The following is a 24,453-nucleotide window of genomic DNA, read 5'->3' on the forward strand; positions in this document are numbered from 1 at the left end:
TCCTGCTGTCTCTGCAGCCCTTGGCTCCTGGCCTTGGCTCTGCTGAGCAGTCAGCCCTCTCGCTGAGTGGAGGGCCAGAGCCAGTCCTTAGGTAGGAAGGAAGCTCTGTCTTTATTTCACGGGGCAGAGCCTGCCCTAGCGTTCATCCTGCATCCACTGGTTTGCTTCCATTGTAGGAAGCCAGGCCCAGGTCTCTGCCAAGGAGTTCCATCCTCAGTGTGGGCTGACGTTTTAGCCAGTCTCAGGAGGCTTCTCTCCTCCAACCCCACCCCCTGCCCCCATTCCTTCTGCCTTGAGCCTTCCAGACTCTGAGAAAAATACTCTACCAAGTTCTAGATGGAAAGAGCACATCACCAGCTGTACCACTCTAGTGTCCCTTCCTGCCTTCCCTTCCCAGCCCCACTGCCCCCAGCTATTTCCTGGGAAGGCTTAAAGGTCATCTCAGACAACAACACACATCACCCCCACAGCCTTGGTTCCCCCACCTACTCATCTCCCCCACCTGCTTTTAGAGGCTTTGGTCACACCATTTCTCATCTCTCCAGTGATGGAAGATCCTTGGCTTCCTAGCTTCCGAGGAGACTTGCTACTCATTTCCTGCAGCCTGACTCATCCTTCTGTCCCCAGTGCCAACATAATATTGGCAAAAAGAGCAATGCACCTAACAAGAGTAGTCTTCTGGGAGCTAACTGTGCATTTAAAGAACTTCAAGTCATAAGCTAAGTCTTCTGGAGAAAACCAGCAAATGAGAAGGAGATCGCTAACATTTGTCTTGGGGAGTAGACAAACACAGCCTTTTCCTCAGCAAAGCGGATGCCTGGGCATAGTGAATTTACAAATAGATCACAGAGCAAACTAGCAGGAGGGAGTGGCTATCCATGTTAATATTCACGGGGGTAATAATAGTTAACATTCTCCTGAAAACCTCCAGTGACTGTCAAGGGCACACCCATGGAAGGATGGCTAAACCAGGTGATTTAGCGAAAGCTGGAGGCAACTTGGCTCCACTGGGAGCTCTCAGACTTTAAAAATTAGGCTGTAGCCAGAGTCAGAAACCAAAGAAATGGGGGAAGGGAGCGTCAAGAAAATGAGATGAACACCGGTTCCAAATGTAACTCCCAAGCATTGTTTTATGAACACGGCCTGATTCATGGAGAACCTCAGATGGGAGGTCAGGCGGCTTTGCGGGACAGCCTCTGTGGCTTGGGCAGGCAGCGTGAAGACTAAAGCTGGTACCTGTCTGCCTCCATGTCGCTATGCCTGGAAATGTTCTAACCAATCTTTTTGTACTGTTTTCAAGTTGGTAGTTATCAGCTTGAACTCTAAAGTTATTTGATCTATAAATAGATTTATTATTGGGGAAACACTGTCCTGTGTAACTCATCCCCCAAGATGACACCCTGTCACACCAGGATACAATAACTGATGTCCATTTATTTTATAAAAATCCCAGAAGTAGCAAAAAAAAAAAAAAAGTATATGTTCTATATACTATTTAATAAGGCAGGAAAGTATATATATTCTGTTTATTGTTCATGAGAGATGGCTAAACCAAATAAGTACTGGTGTGGAAAAGAGGTTCCAATTCTGGAGGTTTCCTTCTGTGCAGCTGATTGGAGTGCACAGACATTCCATCTTGTGGCCTCGTGGCCTCACCCTGGTCACATGCTCCGGAAAAGCTGCACAGCCGTCTCAGTCCATGTCCTCAGGGAAGCGAAGCACCTCAGTGGGGCCCACCACTCCTTCGGCCTCGTGGCCTGTGGGACGACAGATGTTCTGCAGGACTTCTGAAACCTAGCCCTGTCCCAGCCCTCTCTCCTACTCACCAGAAGAAGCAGGAAAAGGGGGTCTAACTACATCACAGAGGATGAAGTGAGGGGTCAGGGTGGAGGAAACAGCAGAGAGAGGCCCTAATAAGTATGTTAGGGACCAGGAATTAAAAATTAGAATGAAGGGTGCCTGGCTGACTCCGTCGGTGGAGCATGTGACTCTTGATCTTGGGGGTGTGAGTTCGGGCCCCATGTTGGGTATGGACGTTGCTTAAAAATCTTGAAAATAGGAAAATGAGTTATTTGTTGAGCATTTAATATGGGTCAGGCCCCAGGCTAAGAACTTGAATATCCTTTGTCTCCTTTCATCTTCACGACAGCCCTGCGAGGAAGATCGCTATTGTGGAGATATTACAGGGCTAATAATGAGTCTGTCATTATCTCCATTTCACAGATGAGGAAACTGAGGTCCAAAAAAGGTAAGTAACTTTCCCGAGGCTATTCATCTGGTAAATAGTGGAGCCAGGATCCAAACCCAGGACTGTCTTGTCTCCAGGGCCCTTGACCCCTGACCCTTAGCAGAGAAAGTGCCGGGTAAGTTGGAAAGCACACGGTGCTCCTGACGACTGAGGAAGCCTGGCCCATTAAACAAATGAGCAGAACATCAGCACCCTGATGAGGCTGCTTCAGAGTCCTGCTCCCAGGAGGCTGTGCACTTATTCCCACAATGTGGTCTGGCTCAGACCCCTGGGTAATTGTCCCCTTTGCTCATCATCACTTGGCCCAGAAGTCAGGCTCATGATCTCCCAACACTGTCCGCAATCGCTCCGATGACTATTCCCCAGCCAGGCTGCTCTCCTCCTCCCCCAGACTTGGCCCTGAGTTAAACTACTTGTTTCCAATTACCCCCCAAAAGGACAGAGATGTGCCTGGCCCTGGACACCTAAAGGAATGCACCATGGGCTGTCTCTGAGGGTGGGTCCCTAGAGGAAAGCTGGCCCTAGCAGTGCCACTGTCACCCCAGTCCTCCTAGGAGGGGAATGGGTTTGCGTGTGTCAACCTGGGTCTGTCTGATCCGCCTAAAGCTGCACTTGGCCATGATCTCTCTACGCCCTCCACACCCAGCCTGTCCCTCTGCTGGCAGCTGCAGGGATTAAATGAGGTCTGGTGCTGGCCAGCTCCCATCCCAGACCACCTATGTTCTTACTCAGCCAGATTCAGATCTTGAGGAGACCGTGAAGATATAAAACACTTAGGTAAATATATTGGTTAAAAGTCAAACGTTTGTGTACAAGTATGTTGTTACCATTTCAGATCTGCACGCAGTCTTCTCCCAGGAATCCCACCCTCACGTCCTTTGCTTTTCCCAGGATTCTTAGCCCCTGGCCCCTTCACCTCAGGCTCAAACCACAGATACCCAACTCGGCGGCAGGGGCATTCTGAGTGAGGCCTACTTCTAGTTGTGGAGTGAGGTAAGTCACATGCACTCTGGACCCCTTGGGTTTCTCACCCAGATTTGGAGGTGGAGATGACCCCGCACACTTTTCCCAAAAAGTGGGGGCTGAGGGATGCAAGAGTCACAGCAGGCTCAGGGCCCTTCTGTATAACGATCTACCACTCAGCAACCCTACCAAGGGTCCGGCGTGGGGTGTGTGAAACACACAGGAAGTGAGGAAGTGACATCTGGCCTCTGGCTTTGGAGCACAATTCTAGAAAGCTAGATAAATCTTCTCAGCAGTTTCCACAAGAAACTGCAAAAGTAACTTTGCAATGAAAATATGACTCCAAAGTAAGAATGGAGCAAAAAAAAAAAAAAAAAAAGTAATGCGGTATTAAAAAGTGACATCATTACAAAACAGATCAGGACTGCTACTGAGGTTATATAATGGGCCCTTCACCAGACAGGACCTTATTAGATTGAAGACCTGATTGCCACATAACCATCAGCACCCCCAGCTTACTTGCTGCAGATGTAATAAAGACCAAACTGCCTTGATGACTTACCCAGAGAGGCTTCTAGAACTTCGTCTGAAAACTTAAAAGTGGGGAAGAGCAGTGCCAGTTCTCTGTTGGCGTCGTCTCTGTCCTGGCTTCCGTGGACTGCGTTAAAGGGCATTTCTGTGCCGTACTGAGCGCGGAGACTGGGAACATTGGCAAAATGCACAAGAAACATTTGTTTCATTTGAGGAGAAATGTTTTGCTCTCTGGCAACATGGTCACCAGCTACCAGTTAGCACGCTGCATTTCTGTGGAATGGCTTTCTCTCTTTTGGAAATGCCAAGAACAGCAGCAAGGATAGTAGCTGACATGTATTCCATTGTGATTTCTCTGCACGTCGCCAGGTGCTTCACATACATGATCCCATTTCATGTGTGCCACAGTTCTATGAGGGACGCTCTGTCGTGATTCTCAGTTTAAGTATGCGTGAGTCATGGTGTAAGCTCAGGAGCTGCCATTTTGTTGATAGCACCACTAGGGACTAGCACCCTGCCAAGAGCTTAATGTAGGTGTTCATAGTTAATCTGTCAGTAACCCCGAAAGATAATACTAACATTGCTAGGGCTTCCTTTGTGTCAAGCACTGTTTTGAGTACTTGATATACCTGTATATACACACATATATACACATACATATACTCTCACACACATATACACATTCAATCCTCACATCAGTGTCTGAGGCATTGTAGCACCCATGATTGAGATGAAGAAATTGAGGCACAGAGGGATTAATGCATGGCCCAAGGACGTGCTCTTTACAACACTGTGGCCTCCCATAATAGGCATCGTGATCCCATTTTACAGAGGAGACAACTGAGGCTCAGAGAAAGGACTTGACTGAATATGCAGCAACCTAGGATCTGAACCCTGGGCTGTCTTACTCATCCCACATATGAATGTTCATATATGAATGTTCTGGCCCTGACAACTACAAGGTACAACTGCAGCTACTTAGTCTCTTGCTCATTTCTTTCCTGTTGGCTGGGCTTCTCTTAGCTTCAAAGACAAGATGATGGATTTGGCATTGGCAATGCCAGGCTAAATACAGGGCCAAGGTAGCCTAGTGCAGTGTGCAGAACAGGGTGCTCAGACTCCAGGGAGCCTTAGGACACCCTGGGAGGGGAGGAAGGTAGAGGGGGTTGAGTCTGCAATGCCGACCCCTAGGTCCTGCCCAGAGTCTCTGACTTGGCAGGCTTTGGTGGGGCCCTGCAATCTGTATTTCCTGGATGAGTTGTGCGTGTGGTTCTGGGATCACACTGGAAACCTCTGGCTGCAGAGAGAACAGTGAAGACTGGATCAGAGGGAGAGGCCTCCTCAGGGCTGCCTCAAATGTGTAACTCTCAGGGTCTCTCCAAATATATATAAAGGGGGAATTCAGGGCTGAATAGAGGGCAGGGCTCTTGGCTTCCTTGGGTTCAGGTTTTAAGATGAACGAAAAGACCACAGCTGGTGACGTCACCTGTCAGGCTGCTCCCTCCTTGCCACATCAGGGTCACAGGGCCCCATGAGCGTTCGCCAGGCAGTGATCACATCCTCAGTGCCCTCAGTCCTGGTGAGTATCAGGAGGTGGCTCGGTCCACTGCACATGTGATGCACCAGCTTCTCAAATGCCTCCTAGCACAAGGAGAGGAAACAGTGACCTGGGTCCGGGGCCCTGGGGCCAACAGTGGGTCAGTGGGCCCATCCCTCCACAGGACAGGAGGGGTTCAGTGAGCAGCCTTGCCACGAGCCAGCATGCGCACGGAAGGCCCAGGGAGGGGTGGTGGTGATGACCAACCACACCCAGAGAACCCAGATGAAGGCAAAGGCAGGACAACCCCGGCTGCCCGGTCAACCCTGGCTGACAACCATGACGCCTCTTCCCCCCACCCCCACCAGACACACACATCTCGCCTGAGAGGGGGGCTATGGCCGAGCTAGGTTGGCCAGGCCTCCCTCTCAAGCAGGGGAGTCATAAGCAGAAGAAAGTGTTTGAATCTGAGTTGTCCAACAGCAGCACCTAAAAGTGACTGTCCATGGAACTCCACTCCTAAGGTCTTGGTCCTTCTCCCCAACACCTTCTTATTCAAGTCCTTCAACTGTCTTCTTTAGTTCTGGGAGTTATGGAGTAGCCTTCCAGTAAATTCTTTATTTTATTACTTAAGTTAGAATCAAAATCTCTTCCTTGCAACCAAAGAACTTTAACCTGATACAGGCTATAATCATTATTCTGAGAGCAAATTCATATTCTTGTTCTTCGTAATACTCTGCTTTCTCCCAAACTAATATCAACCTATAAACATAATGTTGGAGAAAGAAAGAAATGAGATTATGTCGGATGTATGAAAGCAGATGAGCTGACCTCCCCAGCTTTGTGTTGATAGAAAAGTCGCATTTCTGCCTCTGTCATGGTTCTCTCTTCATTTGTTAGAATGTCAAAACCGGCTTCCAGGATCTGTAAAAAGACACATATATGATGAAAGGGTAAATCAAGCCCAAATTCATATCTAAATGTGTTGAGAAGTAAAAGATAATGGGAAAGGTAACATTAAAAGCGGAGACCCTCTGCCTCTTCGTATCTGTTCTAAATGGATTTAAAATGTTTAACTTACTTAAGTGGAATTGTAGTTAAAGCTTCTCAGAAGCCTTCTTTTCCCACCAGCACACGGCTGTACGATGTCCGCCCCTGCTTTTCCACCAGAAGAGAGACATGAGGGTGTCTGTCGGGAAGCTTTGTCTCTCTTACCTTCATAATAATCTCATCAGTCTTTCCGTGGACCACTGCGTCTGGCTTAATGATGGCCAAGGTGCAGGTCTTCCCCCATGGCGCTGCAAAAAGCCGAGGATGGTGCTCTCAGGTGCTGGGTTCACAGCAGCCATCTCTGAGGCTCTCACGGGGCCATCCGCAGGGACCATGCTGCCTCTGCACTCAGCTCCCGGGTCCCCCCACCCTCCCGGCCTCTTGACTGTGCCTCTGCACACTTGGACTCTAGTAGAGGCACAGGTCTGGCTGCAGACCTCAACCTAGCTACAAGGGACAGGAACGTGGTTGAAGGGCTGGGAGGGGGTGGGGAGGGAGGAGGGGAAGAAAGTGGGGAAGAGATCAGAGACCACTGAGGAGCAGAACCCCAGAAACAAAGAGATGGCTTGGAGTCCAAGACACCTGGAGTCGAGGTCACACAAGCCTGGCCTCCGTTGTGCCTTCCTGTCACCCTGTGGAAGAGCTGCCTTCCAGCAACAGCCCTTCTGACTCCTGCTTTCCATTCTGTCAGGTCAAGTTGTTCTCTCATAGTAAAGGTTCGGGAATAACTGTGAGGCCCAGGAGTGTGAAATCCATGAGTTGATACTTGGTGCGAGGTTGTGGGGTGAGAAGGTGTTCGGTACAGCTGACTTTTGGACATTTTAGAAAAAAAGGTGAAAATACGAAGTGAGCTCTTTAGCTCAAATGAAGACCAAGGCAACACCAGCATCACTGCTTGAAATTCTACCCTCCATTTTAGTAGGTGGGACTTTTCCTGATGCATGGTAATTGCCTTGAAAGTCATACTGGTTATACTTGAATGATCAGCTGAAGTCCGAGTGGTGCTGAAGATGCCAAGAAAGGGCAGAAGGGAGATCTGACACAGTGTGTTTGAAGTCAGGTGATCGGAAACAAAATGTTTCATGGTTAATCTTCCTAGAATTCAGATTGCCCAAAACACTGATGACTGATAAGGTGTTGTTTTTTTTTTTTTAAGTTTATCAATTTTGAAAGAGAAAGAGAGAGAGTACAAGGAAGGGGCAGAGAGAGAGAGAAGCCCAAGCAGGCTCCGAGTTGTCAGTGCAGAGCCCGATGCACGGCTCGAACCCACAAACTGTGGAATCATGACCTGAGCTGAAATCAAGAGTCGGACACTTAACCGACTGAGCCACCCAGGCACCCCTACTCATAAGGTTTTTAAAAACTCAGATTTAAAAATCTGAGTCTGCTTTGCCTTTTCACCTTGCTTATTGGCTCTATACTCACCCATGTCCTCATCGTCACCACTGTCCTTGTCACAGGTGAAGCAGCCATCTTCATCAGACAGAGCCTCGTCTCTAATCTAGGACAAATTGGTCACAAACAGAAAGTAGTTAGCTAATTAAAATTACCACAAAGACCTTCAGAAGCCTACAGAAGCCAAAAAAGCAAAGGCCCAAAATGCAGAGCCAAAAAAAAGGAGGTCAAGATCATCAGCCTTGGAAACTTTACAAGATCCTTTTTAGTGGCCGGATGATGGTGGGGGTGAGGGTGTTCAAAGACAAAGAAATCTATGCTGATCTTAAGGTTTAGATTCTGTCCATTTCCACAAGCGCCAAGTAGAAAAGATGAAATCGAGAGTTGGCAAGAAGACGAAGGAATAATCGACACACAAGGAAATATTAAGCAATTGGCTGCACCATGCAAGGAAGTAGTAAAGACAGAGATCATTCTCTCTCCACAGGGAAAATGTGTGATTTTCTGGGGAAAAAATATGATTGATTCTAACCCACTCTATAAAAATAGGGGTTTGCTACTTGGAATTGAATATGAAAACTTGAAAAACGAACACTAAGCTACGTTAAGGCTCGTTGGACAGAGCTCAAAGCACCAGGAAATACCTCTATCTAAGGTGGTGTTGATTTTCAAAGGCAGCCACTTATTTGTGAAAAACTTGTAGTCTGTGTTATCGTGGAAATTATCAAAATCACAAGCTATGCTGATCCTATTTCTCATGTGAATGACAGCTTAATTTCTAAACTAAAGAAACAAACCCTCGGGGGATCACAAGTAAACCTTTCAGGAATGGGAGGTGAAGGCAGGCCACCAGGGGTGAGTCACCCTGAGGCTGACTTCTTCTATCCACTACTTGACTCCATAACTTTATTTTCATTTCTGAACTCATTGTGAGGGTTCTAGAAACCCCTGTTAAGAATTGAAGTGGGGGATGAGAGGGACATAGATAAATGAAGATCAAGTGTTTTGGAAGAAGGGGGCAGCTTTTTTAAAAGAAATCTCTCAGGGGCACCTGGGTGGCTCATTGGGTGAAGTGTCAGCTGTGCTGTCAGCTCGGAGCCTGGAGCCTGCTTCGGATTCTGTGTCTCCCTCTCTCTCTGCCCCTTCCCCACTCGTGCTCTCTCTTTCTCTCTCTCAAAAATAAGTAAAACATTTAAAACAATTTTTTAAAGAAGCCTTTAAAACCCATGCCAATGCTTCCCCCTGAGCCCTCAAGGGCCCCCAGAGGGAGGCATTTAATGAAGCTTTCCACTGACAGCTCCAGGAGAATTAGTGGGGGAGGGAACAAAAACATGGGGTTTGCCGCTCTGGGAGTGCTCCTTACCACTTTCCGTTCGCAGCCTTCAGCCAGCACCTTCTTTTCAGCCTCCAGCTGCTCCAGGATGGTTTTCTGCAGTAGCGGGGCATTTGCTCCTCTAACCACCGCCACCAGTGCTCCGCCCTAGAACGCGGTACACACGCGCTACTCAGACCACTTGACCTCGTCTGCACAGATCTCACTCTCTTCCAAGAGACTGTGAGTGTCCAGGAGTTTTGCTTAGGAGCAAGCCCAAGGTCGAGGCCGCCATCCGCTTCTCTGCCCTCTACCCCATGTCTCTCCTTTCAACTTCCTTCAGGGAGGGACACCTGGGCGGCTAAGCGTCCGGCTCAGATCATGATCTCACAGTTCTGTTCGAGGGATCGAGCCCCACATCAGGCTCTGCATAGGGCTCTGCACTGACAGCACGGAGTCTGCTTGGGATTCTCTGTCTCCCTCTCTCTCTGCCCCTCCCCAGCTCATGCTGACTCCTGCGCGCTCTCTATCTCAAAAATAAATAAACATTAAAAAAAAAAAAAACTTCAGGAAAATGCCAGGGGAGGGGGAGAGTTAGTTAAGGGAGGAGCAGGGCACACTAGGTCATGAGTGATGAAATGTGGCCTATACGTGGCTTGTCCACTGGACAAATGTCTACTGAGCACTTGCTATGCCAAGCACCAAGATAGAGGCAACAGATATGAACACTAAACCTGAAAAGCTTAGTTGCCTCAATGACTGGGAAGTCAAGGGGTAGAGAGTTGGTGATACCAAAGAAAAAATTACAATAGAATACGATCATTGCTTTAAGAGGGAAATGTACAGGGGGCGCCTGGGTGACTCAGTTGGTTAAGCGACCGACTTCGGCTCAGGCCATGATCTCACAGTTTGTGAGTTCGAGCCCCGCGGGGGCTGTGTGCTGACAGCTCAGAGCCTGGAGCCTGCTTCAGATTCTGTGTCTCCCCCTCTCTCTGCCCCTCCCCTGTTCATGCTCTGTGTCTGTCTCTCAATAATAAACGTTAAAAAAAAATTTAAAAAAAAGGGAAATGTACCGGATGCTTGGCATTCAGGGCAAGAAGGGATTCCCAGCTCCACCTGGGGTGGTCAAAGGAGACTTCACAGTGGAGGTGCCATTTGGGGTGACATAAGTTCCCTGTTTTGACCTTTTTGGCAGTCTCTGCATATTACTCACAGAAGCTAGCAGAAAGTGGGCCTCCCCCATTTCCACCCTGCCCCTCAGTGGCCCTCAAGAGGGTGAGAGGTTGGAGCCTGCTGCCTTCGCACCTGTTCCCACAGTCCGATATGATTTATGATTTACACCTTAATCACTACAGGCTCAAGCAAACCCCTGTGACAGGTCCCATTTCTGCACCTGTGCTCCGCTGTCACTTTGGCTCCTTCCCACTTCTCCCGCCATCCCCACCCATGTTTCAGCACATAACTGTAGTCTTCCATCAAAAATCAACGCTCAGCGGGGGCGCCTGGGTGGCTCAGTCGGTTAAGCGTCCAACTCTTGGTCTCAGCTCAGGTCATGATCTCACTGTTGCATGAGTTCAAGCACCACATCAAGCTCTGTGCTGGCAGTGCAGAGCTTGCTTGGGATTCTCTCTCCCTCTCTCTCTCTCTCTGCCCCTCCCCTGCTTGCACTATCTCTGTCTCTCAAAATAAATTTAAAATCAGTGCTCAAATAATGTTTACCATAAGCTTCCAATTTGGAATGCTTACAGCGCTGAGCACAGGAGCCCAAAGGTTTCCAAGCTAAACAACCCTGTCCTGGCTGTCAGGAGATGGGAGTGGGTTGGCCTCAGTTCCCCCAACTGTACAGGGCAGGGGCGGGAGTCAGGAGTAGCCTACCAGTCAGTTGCCTTCAGGGCCTCAGCTAGGAAGCCAGGTGTGAGGTGGTGGGCCCTGAGGGGCGTGGGGCCAGGGCACGGATGTCACACCCAAAAACATCCAAATTATTTTTGAAAACACTGAACTACTTGGCTTTCCACAATAGTCCCTTTCATTTCCGAATTTCTGTAAACATATCTTCACATCTTATGGTTACATAAAAGTGAATGCGGAGGTTGTCTACCCCATTAAAGGAGTACGTTTGCTGAAGGCTCCTCTCTTATAGAGCAGAGAATAGAAATCTTGAAACCCCGTGCTCTGATTGTGAAGCATCAGTCAAAAGTGTCCATGAGCCAGGAGCATACGCATTTGAGTGACTCCCGTTCTTTCCCACGTACAGCCAGTCAGGAAGGCTGCTGAGCCCAGAGTGACCATCAGGAGCTGTGTCTTCCCAGCCCCCTCCACCAACGAGCAAGGCCACCATCCTAGGCAGGGACCTGCATTACCATGACTTAAGTACATCTATCCTCACCCCAAATAACAAATGCAGTCAAGGAGAAAATGCTCACTTGTCTGGATCAGTGAAGCCACTTGGTGACTTTCAGTGAGAAGCCTCCCTCTGAACCCTAACGATCTGCACAAGTTCTGGTTCTGGTTCTGAAAATATACTTACTGCATAAAACAGAAAGGTCGGCTCACATCTCCCTCGGTATTTTTCAAGGGCATCAAGACAGTCTGCTTCTGCCTAAAGAAAACAAGCTGTCAGGAGGGCTCTGGGGTGCCAGGGACGCAGGGGCACGATGGTGGGAGAACCACACAGGACAATAGACACACAGGCACACACCCCATATATCCCCATAAACACACACACACACACACGCACACGCACACACACACACACAGAGGCCATGTATATATACACACATATCCCCCACACACACACCACCCCACACGTAAACACTCATATACACACACCCTTCCCTCCACTCACATACACACTGTGACTGCCCCTACCAGGTGAGGCCCTGGCTTGCTCTCATGCCTTTCCTTCTAAGGTCTTTACATCAGAATAACTTTGCTGTCAACATATTGGTAAAACTTGTTGACGGTGTGCTTTTTTGAAGAATAACACAAGGAGGAAGCCAGGGTTTCTCTTGCTCCCCAGCCAGCTGCTGCTCCAAACCAGGGGGCTCCACTGCCTGACATCCTACTACTGCCAGCAATGAAAGTCCCCAGACTTTGCCTTCGGTGTCTGATAAACCCTGTGCAGGGGCCTAACACTTCCCCATGCAGCCATCTCCCTCCCACACTCTCTCCAGAAGTGTCAGAAGGTCAGTGTGTACAGAGTATATTTTCTCCTGCGGTCTGCCTATGCACCTCTAATCCATGCGGCATATCGATCATCTCTTGCACACTTTTCTGGAATGTATTCCCATTTCCATACGTTCATCCAAGCGAATATTTGCTAGAAGTTCCCCATGATGGAGCAGAGCACAGAGATCTTCAAATGCCGTGCTCTGGGAATAAGACTTCAGAGTCTACAGTGTTGATGAGCCAGAAGGAGCACACGTGTTGAGTGACACGGACCCCTTCCCTGTGCACAGGGTCAAGAGATGCCCAAGCCCAGAGTGATTGTCAGAAAGGCGGGGGTGGGGGTAGGAATCTTCATCTCTAGAGAAACTGTAAGCATCTATGACCGATGACCAAAAAATTCATAACCGATGCCTTTTCAATGATCTGGAAAAAGCAGCTCCTGATTCCTGTTCCTGCTTTTAAGTGTTTAATTATTTTACAGTGTTGTATGATGCTCTGCTGGGGGAGGATCTTACTAAGGCAAAATGCAGAAGGTCCAGGCCAAACTCGATCCTCATCTTCTGGAAGAGGCTCACCACGGGTTTGCAGGGGCCACACCACCCTTGATAGACGTCGACAACTACATGGAACCAAGAATCAGGAACGATTAGTGGGCACCAGCATTCACCACATCAGGCAAGATTTATACCTGCAAATTCTATCTCCTCTCCAGTGGACATCTGTTTGCAGGGTTCTTTAATGGTCAAGGGATTCATTACCTTGTTAGAGTAGAAGCAAGCATGGGGACGGACAAACTGCCCCTCATTCTTACGAACTCAGTGTTTTGAATTCTAAACATGATGGAGTAAGTGTGGTAGAAAACAGTTTTCTTAACGTGGATCCTTTACCTGAAGTAATTTTCAGGCTTCTTTCAAGGTCAATCAGGCCCTCCATAAATATTTGAAGTGTACTAACACTGTATTTTTTTAAAGTTCATTCATTTTGGAGAGACAGAGAGAGAGTGGGGAGGGACAGAGAGAGAATCCCAAGCAGGCTCTGCATGTCAGCACGGAGCCTGACGTGGGGCTTGAACCCACGAACCACAAGATCACGGTCTGAGCCAAAATCAAGAGTTGGCCCCTCAACCGCCTGAGCCTCCCAGGCACCCCAAACTATTTATTCTAAAAGAAAGAGGTCACTGTAAGTGGCCTGTCAACATACAAATTACTCTTAGCTGCTTTGATAATAAACACAGTTGAGACATTTTCCCCTGATGGATTAAAAGCCACTTGTTTTGGGTAAAGGAGAGTTTTATTTACTTTATAAAATCAACAGTGTTCTCCTAGAAAGTGTACCTGATAGATACCTAAGGGAAACTTGCATACTTTTTCGGTCGTTTGTCCCACCCAGTCTCTGGAGTGTGTCAGGACTGGGTGTGAGGGAACCCTCTTGCCTGACTGCACTAGGCCACAGGGCCTGTAAGGAAAGCTAAGCAAGCTAAGCCAACACATGTGCACCAGATACATGCGAGACATGCCCAGCCCGATCATGACACAAAAAGTGCTAGCTTGTGTGAAGTTCAAAGAGATGAAGTAACTAGCCCAAGGTTTAAAAAAAGAATAATTAAATCTTCAAGCAGTAGAACCTAGTTTTTTCTTCCCTCCAAAATGTTTGTTTATTTATTTTGAGAGAGAGCGAGAGACAGAGGACAAGCAGGGAAGGGGCAGAGAGAGAGGGAGACAGAGAATCCCAAACAGGCTCTGTGCTGCCAGTGCAGGAGTAGAACCTAGTTTTGAACCCAGGTTTGTCTGATGCCATAGTACATGCTCTTTCAACTACTCCAGGAAACAAACAAGATGCATGAATTCAGGAGCATCGGTTAGTTTCAGCCAAGCAGCATTGTTTTGCAGGGGAAAAGCGAGAACCAAGTTGGGTGTGGGAGGGATGAGGAAGCCAGGCTCAGAGGGGGATCTGGGGGTGGGAGGAAAGGAAGGGAGGAATCCATGAGACTTGGAAAGGGAAGGGAAAGATGGATGGTGAAAGTCACCTGGGCATGGAAAGGACTCCACCTTGGAGCCTGGCAGAGGAAAAGAACTGGGTGGTGGCAGGGAGAGACCATTTGGGGGAGGGAGAAAAGTGAACTAGATTCTAGACATGCTGGGTTTCCAATATGAACCAGACAATCTAAGACCAGTGGTCCCAAAGGCAACCAGACACCAGCAGGGGCAGGAGACAGATTTGGGCCTCCTGGGTACCCAGGTGGAGGATAAGCTCTGGGTTTCTCTGAGGACAACAGCAAACAGGATTTGCACCCATGGTTCAGCTTCCCAGCTCCTCTGGCACTCCCTGGCTCTCTGGGCAGTCAGTGGTGGCGACAAAGGCACGCTTCACAAGGTTATGAGGGAGACCAGGACTGGAGAGGAAGTATAGCAACAGTTTGAGAGACAGGAAGGAAAACAGGGAAGACATCTGGAAGGAAAGAAATGGCAGAGAAAATGAAAAGGGGTGTGTGTGTGTAAATCTGAATAGACTTGCATGTTTGAAGGCAGATGAAAATGATCCAGCAGAAGGCAGGACTTCCAAGACAGGGGTTGATTTTGGAAGCAAATTTCTGACAGCTCTAGAAAGAAGGAAGAGCCTGATAAGAAGGGAAGGATGAGCCCCTGCTGCCTCCAGTCAGCACAATTCCCTGGCACCGCTCAGAGCAGGGCTTGACAGAGTCCACACCCAGCAGACGTCAGCTCTGATCACGTAGGGTGCCTGGAACATGGCAACTTCTTAAAGAATGATGAGAGGTAATGCTTGTTTTGCCCTAGAGCCATGTTCTGGTTGTACAGACGAGACACGCACACAAAATAGTTGAGACCTGGCACCATCAAAAAAGCTGTGTAATCCCTCAAGTAGTGGAGCGTGGCAAGACTCACACATACACTCAGCGAGATTTAGCACCCACTCTGCACCTGGCCTGGGCAAGTCGGCTACGGACCGAGATGAAAAAGACGATGCCCTTAGAGATTAGGGGGAAAGCCACCCGTGCTCCTCCAGACAGGGGCCACACCAAGCTGGATGTGTGCGGGAGGGTAGAGACTGAGACAGAGTCCCACCCTGGAGCCCAGGTGACTCCCAGGGGGAAGTGACCATGCAGAGGTTCTGGAAAAATTGCATGCAAGGCAGCTGCTTTGGAGCTGGGCCTGGGAATGAGGGTGATGTCTCCAGGTTGTGATGGGGCCATGGCGTTCCAGGGAGTAGGAACAACATGGATAAAAGTAAAGAAGTGGGGAGACTTGTGGCATGTTCAGGAAACAGGTGGGAGCTCAGGGCATATCTCAGGGAACAGTAGGTGAAGGGACTGGAAAGAAAAATTGAGTCATGGGAGGGGGGGGAGGGGCCTTGAATTCTGAAGTCACTTGGGGCAGGTGGTGCTGGGGACAGATGAGAGCAGAGACAAGCCGGCTGAGCAGTGTATTTATAGGTAGAAGTGAGTGGATACACAGAGAGAGGGGAGCCCAGAGGTATGCATGGTAAATGAGGAAGAGAAAGGAATAGTAGGGGCAGTTGTGGTAGGCAGCCTCTCAGATGTCACCAGGGATTCCTGCCTCCTGGGGTTTATGCCTTTGTGTAACCCCCTGCCCTTGAGTGCAGGCTGGACCTAGTGACTGGCTTCTAACAAACGGAACAGGGCAAAGCGATGGGATGTCACTTCTGAGACTCAGTTACAAAAAGGCTATGACTTTCATAGGTCTCTCCCTCCTCTTCTCTCCCTCTTCCCCTAGGGAAGAAAGTTACTGTGTTGTAAGTAGCCTGATGGATAAACTGATAGCGAGAACTTGATGTCTCTGGCCAATAGCCAGCAGGATCCTGAGTCCTGCCAATAGCCACGTGAATGAAGTTGGAAATGACTTTTAAAGATCTGCCAAAGCCACATGACGGAGCTTGGAAGCAAACTGGACTCTAGTTGGGCTTGACATTCTCTGTCTCGCTCTTTCACTGCAGCCTGGGGGGAGAGCCCAAACCAGAGGCTAAGCAACACCTGGATTCCAAATCCACAGAAACTGTGGGATAATAAATGTTCGTTGTTTTAAGCTACTAGGCTTTGGGGTAAATTGTTGCACAGCAATAGATAACATACAGGACAACAGGGACGAGGAGGCCCAGGGACGGTGGCTCTGCTGTTTCCTAATGACTGTGCAGTCCCTGGTTCCCATCCCTTGGGAGGTCTAGCTCTCCTACCAGCCCCTGAGTTCCAAGAGATTCTCACATTCCTAACCATACATTCCCCTTTGTGCTTCATGTAATCGGAAGAGGTTTTCAGGGGCACCTGGGTGGCTCAGCTGGTTAGAGCATCCAACTCTTGATTTGGGCTCAGGTTATGATCATGGTTCGTGAGTCTGAGCTCTGTTTCAGGCTCTGTACTGATGCAGAGCCTGCTTGGGATTCTGTCTCCCTCCCTGCCCCTCCTTCACTTGCTCTCTAACTCTCTCTCAAAACAAACAAACAAACAAACAAACAAACAAACAAACATTTTTTTTTTAAAAAAAGGTTTTCATTCCTTAACACTAAACAGCACTTGGGTCTGACAGTCAGCTTTAAAACAAGGGAACCCTGTTTTCCGACAGTACTGACTGCTTTCCTGAACTGACAGATGATCAAGCCAGATATATATACACACAAAGAAGTTACCTCGTCCTTTATCTATGAAACTCAAGATTATAGGAAATGGCATTCATTGCAGCCTTTCTCTTCATGGTTCAATATGCTGTTTAGCAATTTTGAAAAGGATGGATCTCAAAAATTATCTTAAATTACCAGTTAGTCCTTTGGAACTGAGCATTTCCTCCCAAAGCTCCTGGGTGCTGATGTTAACCTACCATCAAAGAGAACAAAGGCTGTATTAGTGAGGGCATAGATGGGGAAATGATTTGATGTATTTACTCCAGATACCTACCTACTTCTCTCTCTCCCTCTGTCCCTCCCTTTCTCCCCAAAATAGGTACAAATACACAGCTCAAGCTGTCTTCTTTCCCCAAGCTACCTTTCTCCTTTTCTCTCTTCCTGTCTCCATCTCTAGGAATCACCACTAACCTAAGAAAATCTCAATTTATATATATATATATATATATATATATATATATATATAGAGAGAGAGAGAGAGAGAGAGAGAGAGAGAGAGAGAGAGACAGAGAGACAGAGAGAGAGAGAGACAGAGAGAGAGACAGAGGGAGAACACACAAGCACACATGCACGTGCATCCGTGAGCAGGAGAGGGGCAGAGAGGGGGAGACAGAGAATCCCACGAAGGCTCTGAGCTGTCAGCACGGAGCCCAGCTCAGGGCTTGATCCCAGGAACCATGACATCATGACCTGAGCCAAAACCAAGAGTCAGGTGCTTAATGGTCTGAGCCATCCAGGTGGCCCTCAGTCAAATTTTTTTTTTTTTTTTGGTAAATAAATTTTTAAATGTTTATTATTTTTTTATTTATCTTCATCTATTTTTTTAACTTTATTTTTTATTTTTTAGAAATTTACTTCCAAATTAGTTAGCATATAGTGCAACAATGATTTCAGGAGTAGATTCCTTAGTGCCCCTTACCCATTTAGCCCACTGCCCCTCCCACAACCCCTCCAGTAACCCTCTGTTTGTTCTCCATATTTATGAGTCTCTTCTGTTTTGTCCCCCTCCCTGTTTTTATATTATTTTTGTTTCCCTTCCCCCTCAGTCAACTTTTAAAAATAGCTTTTTCTTGTTGCTTGTCCAAAAAACAACATATAGAATTGTATTGTGTCCATAAAATGTCCATAAATAGTACCATACTGTAGATATCTTTTTGCAACTTTTGTGCTCACTCAAATCAAGTTTTAACATTTATGTAAATTTATACACAGAGAGGGATTCATTCATTTTTTTTTCTTTTTCTTTTTATGTGCTCTTGAGCTATAATTCATGTACAGTGAAATGCGCAGAACTAAAGAGTTACAGTTCACCGAGTTCAGGCAAATGCACTCACCCAGGTCACCACACCCCTATCACAATCCAGAACTTTCCCATCACCCCCAAAAGTTCCTCTGTCTTCTCCCAGTCACCCGTGCTCCCCACCCCAGGTGAACCCTGATCTGCTATCTGTCACAGTACATTTGTCTCTTCTAAAGCCTCCTCTAAATGGAATAATGCAGCATGTATGGTTTTGTGCTGGTTCCTCTCGGTGTATTTGGGGTGCATCTGTGTAGTTGCGTGCCAGTAGTTCATTTTTATTCTTGAGCATATTCCATCGTATGACTGTATTGTAATTTGCTTGAAGGACATTTGGGCTACGTCTAGTTTGGGGCCATTATAAACAAAGACTTACAACTTGTTACATCTTTTTGGACTCATGTTCTCCTCTGTCCTCAGTAAGTAGATGCTCAAGGAGTGGCGTGGCTGGGACATAGGGCAAATGTATGTTCAGTTTAGTAAGAAACTGCCTGCGCTTTTCCCAAAGTGGTTGTACCCATTTTAAACTTTCATCAGCAACATGTAAGAGTCCTGGTTGCTCCACATTCTCACCAAAATGTAGTGACGTCATTCTTTTAAATTTTAGCCACACTAATGGTAATGTAGCAGTATCTCATGGTGGCTGTAGTTTCATTTCCCTGATGACTGATGGTGTTAAGCGCTGTAAATTATTAGATAATGCTTATTAAAAAATAAGCATTTATTAAAATAAGCACTATTTAGTGTGCTTATCATTTATGTATCTTGAGAAATGCCCACTGGTCTGTCCATTTTCTTTATTGGACCGTTGGCCTTTGTATTATTTGATTGTACTGTGTATCTATATCACAAAGATGCTCTTACATTCCAGAAGCTTTATAATTTAAGCTTTCACATTTAAGTCTGTGAGCTACCTGAAATTAATTTTTGTCTGGATTGTGAGGGAAGGATTGACGTTAATTTTATTTCCACGTAGAGGTACATTTGTTTCTGCATAACTTTTATTTTTCTCATTAAATTGCTTTAGCATCTTTGTTGAAAAACAGTTGACTACATAAGCATGGGTTTATCTTGGACTTTATTCTGTTTCATTGACCTATTTTCTATTCTTTTGCCAACACCACCCTATTCTGATTACCGTAACTTTGTAAAAAGTCTTGGAATCAGGCAGTGTGGGGCTCCCATATTTGTTCTTCTTTCTCAAGATTGTTTGATTATTCTTGATCCTTCACTTTCCTGTATATATTTTAGAAATGTCCATTTCTACAAAAACTCCTGCAGATACTTTATATGGGATTGCACTGAATCAATTTGGAAAAAAATAGATCTTAGAGACAACATTGAGTCTTCTAGTCCACGAACATCATGTTTCTCATCACTTATTAAATCCTCCTTAATTTCTCAGGCAATGTTTTGTGCTATTTGGGTGTATGTGTTTTGCACATCTTTTGCTAAATATATCCAAACATCAACATCAGAAATAATTAGCATTTGAATTTGTTGCCATTTCTTCACATTTTTCTCTTATCTATAAAGTATTCTAGTTTCCATCATAAATGAAAGTCAAGGAGAAATACATATTATGTTATACATAGTACATTATTAATAGTGTACATTTTTATATAATGTCTTTATTTGGAAACAATTTCAAACTTATAGAAGATTTGCAAGGGCAGTATGAAGAACTTCTTGAGGGGCGTCTGGGTGGCTCAGTCAGTTAAGCCTCCAACTTTGGCTCAGGTCACAATCTTACGGTTCATGAGTTTGAGCCCTGTGTCAGACTCTGTGCTGACAGCTCGGAGCCTGGAGCCCACCTCGAGTTCTGTGTCTCCCTCTCTCTCTGCCCTTCCCCTGTTCGTGCTCTTTCTCTCTCTCTCTCAAAAATAAATAAACATTAAAATTTTTCAAAGGAACTTATTGAATTATTTAAATTATTAAATAAGTTGAATTATTTTGAAATTATTTGAATTTAAATTACCAATCTTATATATCAAGATCCCTCAATACGTTACCCTATATAACCACAATACAACCATCAAAGTCAGGAAATAAACACTGATATAGATTATTAATATAAAAATCTTCAGATCCCATTCAGGTTTTACCAATCATCCCAATAATGTCCTGAATGGCAAAGGATCTCACTGGAATCATCTGCTGGATTAGTCTCTTTCAGTCAGGAAGAGTTCTTCAGTCTTTCCTTGATTTTCATGACCTTGACGCTTGTGATGACTATGAGGGAATAATGTTGTAGAACGTCCCTCGGTTCAGGCATGTTTGATGTTCCCTGATTAGATCCAGGCTGTGCAGCTCTGGGTTGGTTGGAATTGGTTAGATGGGCTGGAGCATCAGAAAAGCAGAAGAGTGTTCTCTCATGGCATCCTATCAGGTGACACACAAATTCGATCTGCCCCCTTCTTGTTGATATTCACTTTAATCACTTAAGGTGGTCTGTGAGTCTTCTGCACTGTGAAATTAATCTCTTTCCCTTTGTAATTAGTAAGTTTTTGTAGGGCTAATTTAAAACTATAAAAATTAAAAGACCATGACAATTACTACTCATTCTTAATATAGGTATGCTCAGGTCTTTGTCCCATTAAAAGAGCTGGAAACATGTAATATCTGCAAACCTTTTACTAAAGATCCATCTTTCTTTTCTTCTTCTTTCTTCTCCTTCCTTCCTTCCCTCCTTCCTTCCTTCCTTTCCTCCTCCTCCTCTTCTTCTTCTTCTTCTTTTTCTTCTTCTTCTTCTTCTTCTTCTTCTTCTTCTTCTTCTTCTTCTTCTTCTTCAGAGAGGGAGAGAGAGCAGGTGAAGGGCAGAGGGAGAGAGAGACTCTTAAGCAGGCTCCACGCTCAGCAAAGACCCCGATGAGGGGCTCAATTCCACGACCCTGAGATCATGACCTGAGCTGAAATTAAGAGTCGGACACTTCACTGACTGAGCCACCCAGGCACTCCTAAAGATCCATCTTTAAAGAAATCATATTTCCATGCTTTTTGTTCCTATGAAAAACAAAAAAGAAAGAAAAAAACAGAAGTTTCTTGATGCCTTAAATGACCTAAGAGAGCTGGACTAACTCATCCTGGGCTCCCAAATGTAGTCCTGAAAAGGTGACCGAGGGTTCAGAAGAGTCCCCACCCCCACCCTCTCTCATAACAGTCTCTTCCAGAGGCTCAACTGTCAGTCACTAGCAACTCTCTGTGGTGCGCCCCTGGCATGGAATGAGCCACACCAGCACAGGAGCCAGGACCTGAACAGTTAGAGAATCTTGTTCCCAGGAATGGGGCAGGAGCAGAACAGTATGGGAAATGTCTGGACTTGACTAAGCCCTGTATTTGGTAGGGGATGAATAGGGAACGTGTGGCACACTCTGGCCAAACTGTCTCTTGATGTCCTGCGATTTCTGTCTCAGTGACAGAAGGAGCCCTACATAGTCTTACCCAGAGAGAGGACAGGGTTCCTGGGCTGGCAAACCCTAGGGCATTGCTTTCAAGGAGCTTGCCTGGTGGAGGCAATGCTTATACATATATCCCCATGTACTCCCAATCACCCTCCACCTCAGCAAATGGGAGCCCTTACTCGGAGTACGACATTGAATTCAGAGCTCTGGGAAATAACATTTTTTTTGAAGTCACCAAAAAATAGTATTAGCCCCAAAGGGGACATAGGGCATAAACAGATGAAAAGACAATCATATAGGGCAAAAATCTTAGAGCCACCATAGGCAGCAATCAATCCAATCAGTTGTCACAACAACTCTGCAGGCTATCTATTATCCTGTTTACAGAAAGGATATGGAGTCTCAGAGAGGCTGAGGAAATCGTTCACAAAGCAAGAAGTGGTAGGACTAGGTGCTTAGAATTTATTTACAGACAGAATGTCCGCATGTGAAAAGTTTCATAACTCTGGAGTATTACAGCATCAATGCTGGAAAGGCCCTTAGGGATAGTGCACTGGACAGCCTTGTTCTACAGATGAGCAAACTATAGCAAGAGAGCCTATTTGATCTATCTCCAGTGTCAGTTGCCTATGAGAAGAGTCAAGAACTATCAGGTCTTCAGACTTTCATTCCAAAGCTCTTCCCACCCTCTCCTCGTACACGCTATCCTTACACTGACATTGATTTCTCCCTTTTTAAATTACTAGGCTTTTGAAACACATGCTCATGCCATGAAGGACAATGAAAGGGAAATCAGGTGTCTCAAGGTCACTGCTACTTTGCAGGAAGTGCCTGTAGCCTGAGCATGTATCCAGATGAGCTGAACTAAGAGACACTGTAAGTTTGCTTTAAAATGTGCACATATTACAGATCATCCACATGATCTGCTTATGACAAAGCACTTTGTTTTTTAATTAGAGAGAGCGAGAGAGTGCAAGTGTGGCAAGGGCAGAGAGAGAGGGGGAGAGAGAGAGAGAGAGAGAGAGAGAGAGAGAGAGAGAGAGAGAGAGAGAGGATCTTAAGCAGGCTCCACTCTCAGTCCGGAGCCTGATGTGGGGGCTGGATCCCACGACCCTGGGATCATGACCTGGGCCAAACTCAGGAGTTGAACGATTGAAATACTGAGCTACTCAGGTGTCCCACACTCCTTCTTGCTTAGGACCAGGAAAAAAAAAAAAAAAAAAGCAGATGCTGGCTTACAGATTCATTCATTCCAGGTGCAAATGAAGTAAAGTGCTCTGTACAATGAATGTGTAGCACATAAAATATCAAAACATATTTCTTGAATAAGCAAATGATAGTAAAAAGCAGTGGTGAGAACTGAGTCTCCAGAGAGCATGTAGTTACAGAAGCATGCCCAAACTCAAAATGTAGAGAACTCTACATCATATTCTCACGGCAAGCTGCATTTATATTTCAACAAAAATATGTCAGCATCGAATTGCATTTGTTCACATTTTCTTGCCTTTTTAGTTTTATTTTAATTCATGTTTGGGTTAGGTTTGCATAAGCACTATAAACATAAAAAGCTTATACCCAATGTTATGTTTACTTATATTTTAAGGGCACAAAAAGTTGTCTTTTTTTTTGTGGAGATTTTTTTTTTCCTTTAAGATGGAAGGGTACAATATTCAAGTTTGAGAACACTGTCTATCACTGCTGGCAAATAACATCATTTTTATACATTTCTTCTCACTCCACACCATCCTCCTCGATCCCTAACCCCCACCAGACGCTGGAAGCAAGCTCCCCTTGAGGCTTACCTGCAGGGCAATTTCCTTCTTCTTGCTGCTCATGGCTCTGCAAGGAAGACAGAAGCCCTGTTACTAAGGGCTCCCGCTGTTTCCAACAGCAGCCTGGAGACAAACCGCTGCGAAGACCCACAAACCCAGAGGTAATTATAAGTGGCAGCAAAGAAATGCCCTGATGCAAAATGAACACCCCACGGGGAAAGTGGAGCCCGCAGCCCGCAGGGTCGTGGCTCTCCGGACGGTTTTCTGCCAAGACCCCTCCCCGCATGGAGTCGGGGAGCCTGCGACACAGCCCTTCAGGCATCAGAGCTCCTGGCGAAGAATTCAGGCAGGAAAAGGCCACGGAACCCTGTAATCCTTACTGCTGCCGTGTATTCCCGGGAAACTGAGACACCGCGACGATCTCTCGACAGGTACACTGTCCTCGACGCGCTGCAAGCGAGTTTCCAATCTAGTCTGCTGCGACCCAGCCACAGTCGTCAGGGCAACAAAGCGTAAACGTCCAGGTAGTAACCAGGCTTATACGTAAGCCACGCCCACTGTGGGCCCCGCTGAGAGGCGGGAGGCAGCCCCGCCCCCTTGCTGTCTGAATTGTTCTGTAGGAACATTCCCATTGGCTGAAACGTTTGTCAGTGTCTGGGGATTGGGATCCGCCCAGCAGAGACCCTGGGCACTCCTGTACTTTATGGTTGAGTCCCCAAGCCGTGCATCCCTCCTGCCCAACCAGAGCTGGTGTGCAGCGTTTCTGTTGGTACGTAATGCATGCCAGGCAGGGGGGGGCTCCAGGTTTTGAGGAATCTGAAGGGATTCCCTTTAACAACGAATACAAAATTACAAATGCAAAATCATGCATGAAAGTCAAGTGGAACAAATGGAAAACAGTTACAAACAAGGTGTGAGTAGTCGACACCAATTAAAAGACAGAAATTGTCAATGGATAAAACAGCAAGGCCCAGGGGCGCCTGGGTGGCTCAGTCAGTTCAGCTTCTGACTCCAGACTACCACTCAGGTCACAGTCTCAGGATTGGTGAGTTGGGGAGTCCGTCACCTTGCTGGGCTCTGTGCTGAGGGTGGGGAGCCTGCTTGGGACTCTCTCCTCCCCTCCCCTGCT

At 46.6% G+C, this 24,453-nt stretch overlaps 1 protein-coding gene across 1 annotated transcript; it reads right to left on the minus strand.

Moving 5' to 3' along the window:
* Nucleotides 1–1,692: 1,692 nt before the first annotated feature.
* NME9 (NME/NM23 family member 9) lies at nt 1,693–23,387 on the minus strand. The gene is made up of 11 exons (XM_047099684.1): nt 23,355–23,387; nt 16,990–17,047; nt 12,720–12,823; nt 11,564–11,635; nt 9,088–9,204; nt 7,755–7,830; nt 6,495–6,577; nt 6,111–6,203; nt 5,229–5,383; nt 3,774–3,910; nt 1,693–1,757 (listed from the first exon to the last, which is right to left on the minus strand). Exons 1-11 carry the CDS (start codon nt 23,385–23,387, stop codon nt 1,693–1,695), a joined length of 993 nt encoding a protein of 330 aa, XP_046955640.1.
* Nucleotides 23,388–24,453: the final 1,066 nt, after the last annotated feature.

Source organism: Lynx rufus, unplaced genomic scaffold, assembly GCF_022079265.1.
Source record: "Lynx rufus isolate CCGP_SWC_20201006 ecotype Redwood Valley unplaced genomic scaffold, mLynRuf1.p SCAF_5, whole genome shotgun sequence".
NCBI classification, from domain to species: Eukaryota; Metazoa; Chordata; class Mammalia; order Carnivora; family Felidae; genus Lynx; species Lynx rufus.

Bases quoted from the DNA above. Each gene is read 5' to 3' on its own strand.
- NME9 (XM_047099684.1), bottom strand. From the start codon at position 23,387: ATGAGCAGCAAGAAGAAGGAAATTGCCCTGCAG. The intron at 17,048-23,354 runs GTAAGCCTCAAG...CTTTGATGGTAG, and splicing joins AGAAGGAAATTGCCCTGCAG to GTTAACATCAGCACCCAGGA. The intron at 11,636-12,719 runs GTAAGATCCTCC...TGTTTTCTTTAG, and splicing joins ACCTTCTGCATTTTGCCTTA to GCAGAAGCAGACTGTCTTGA.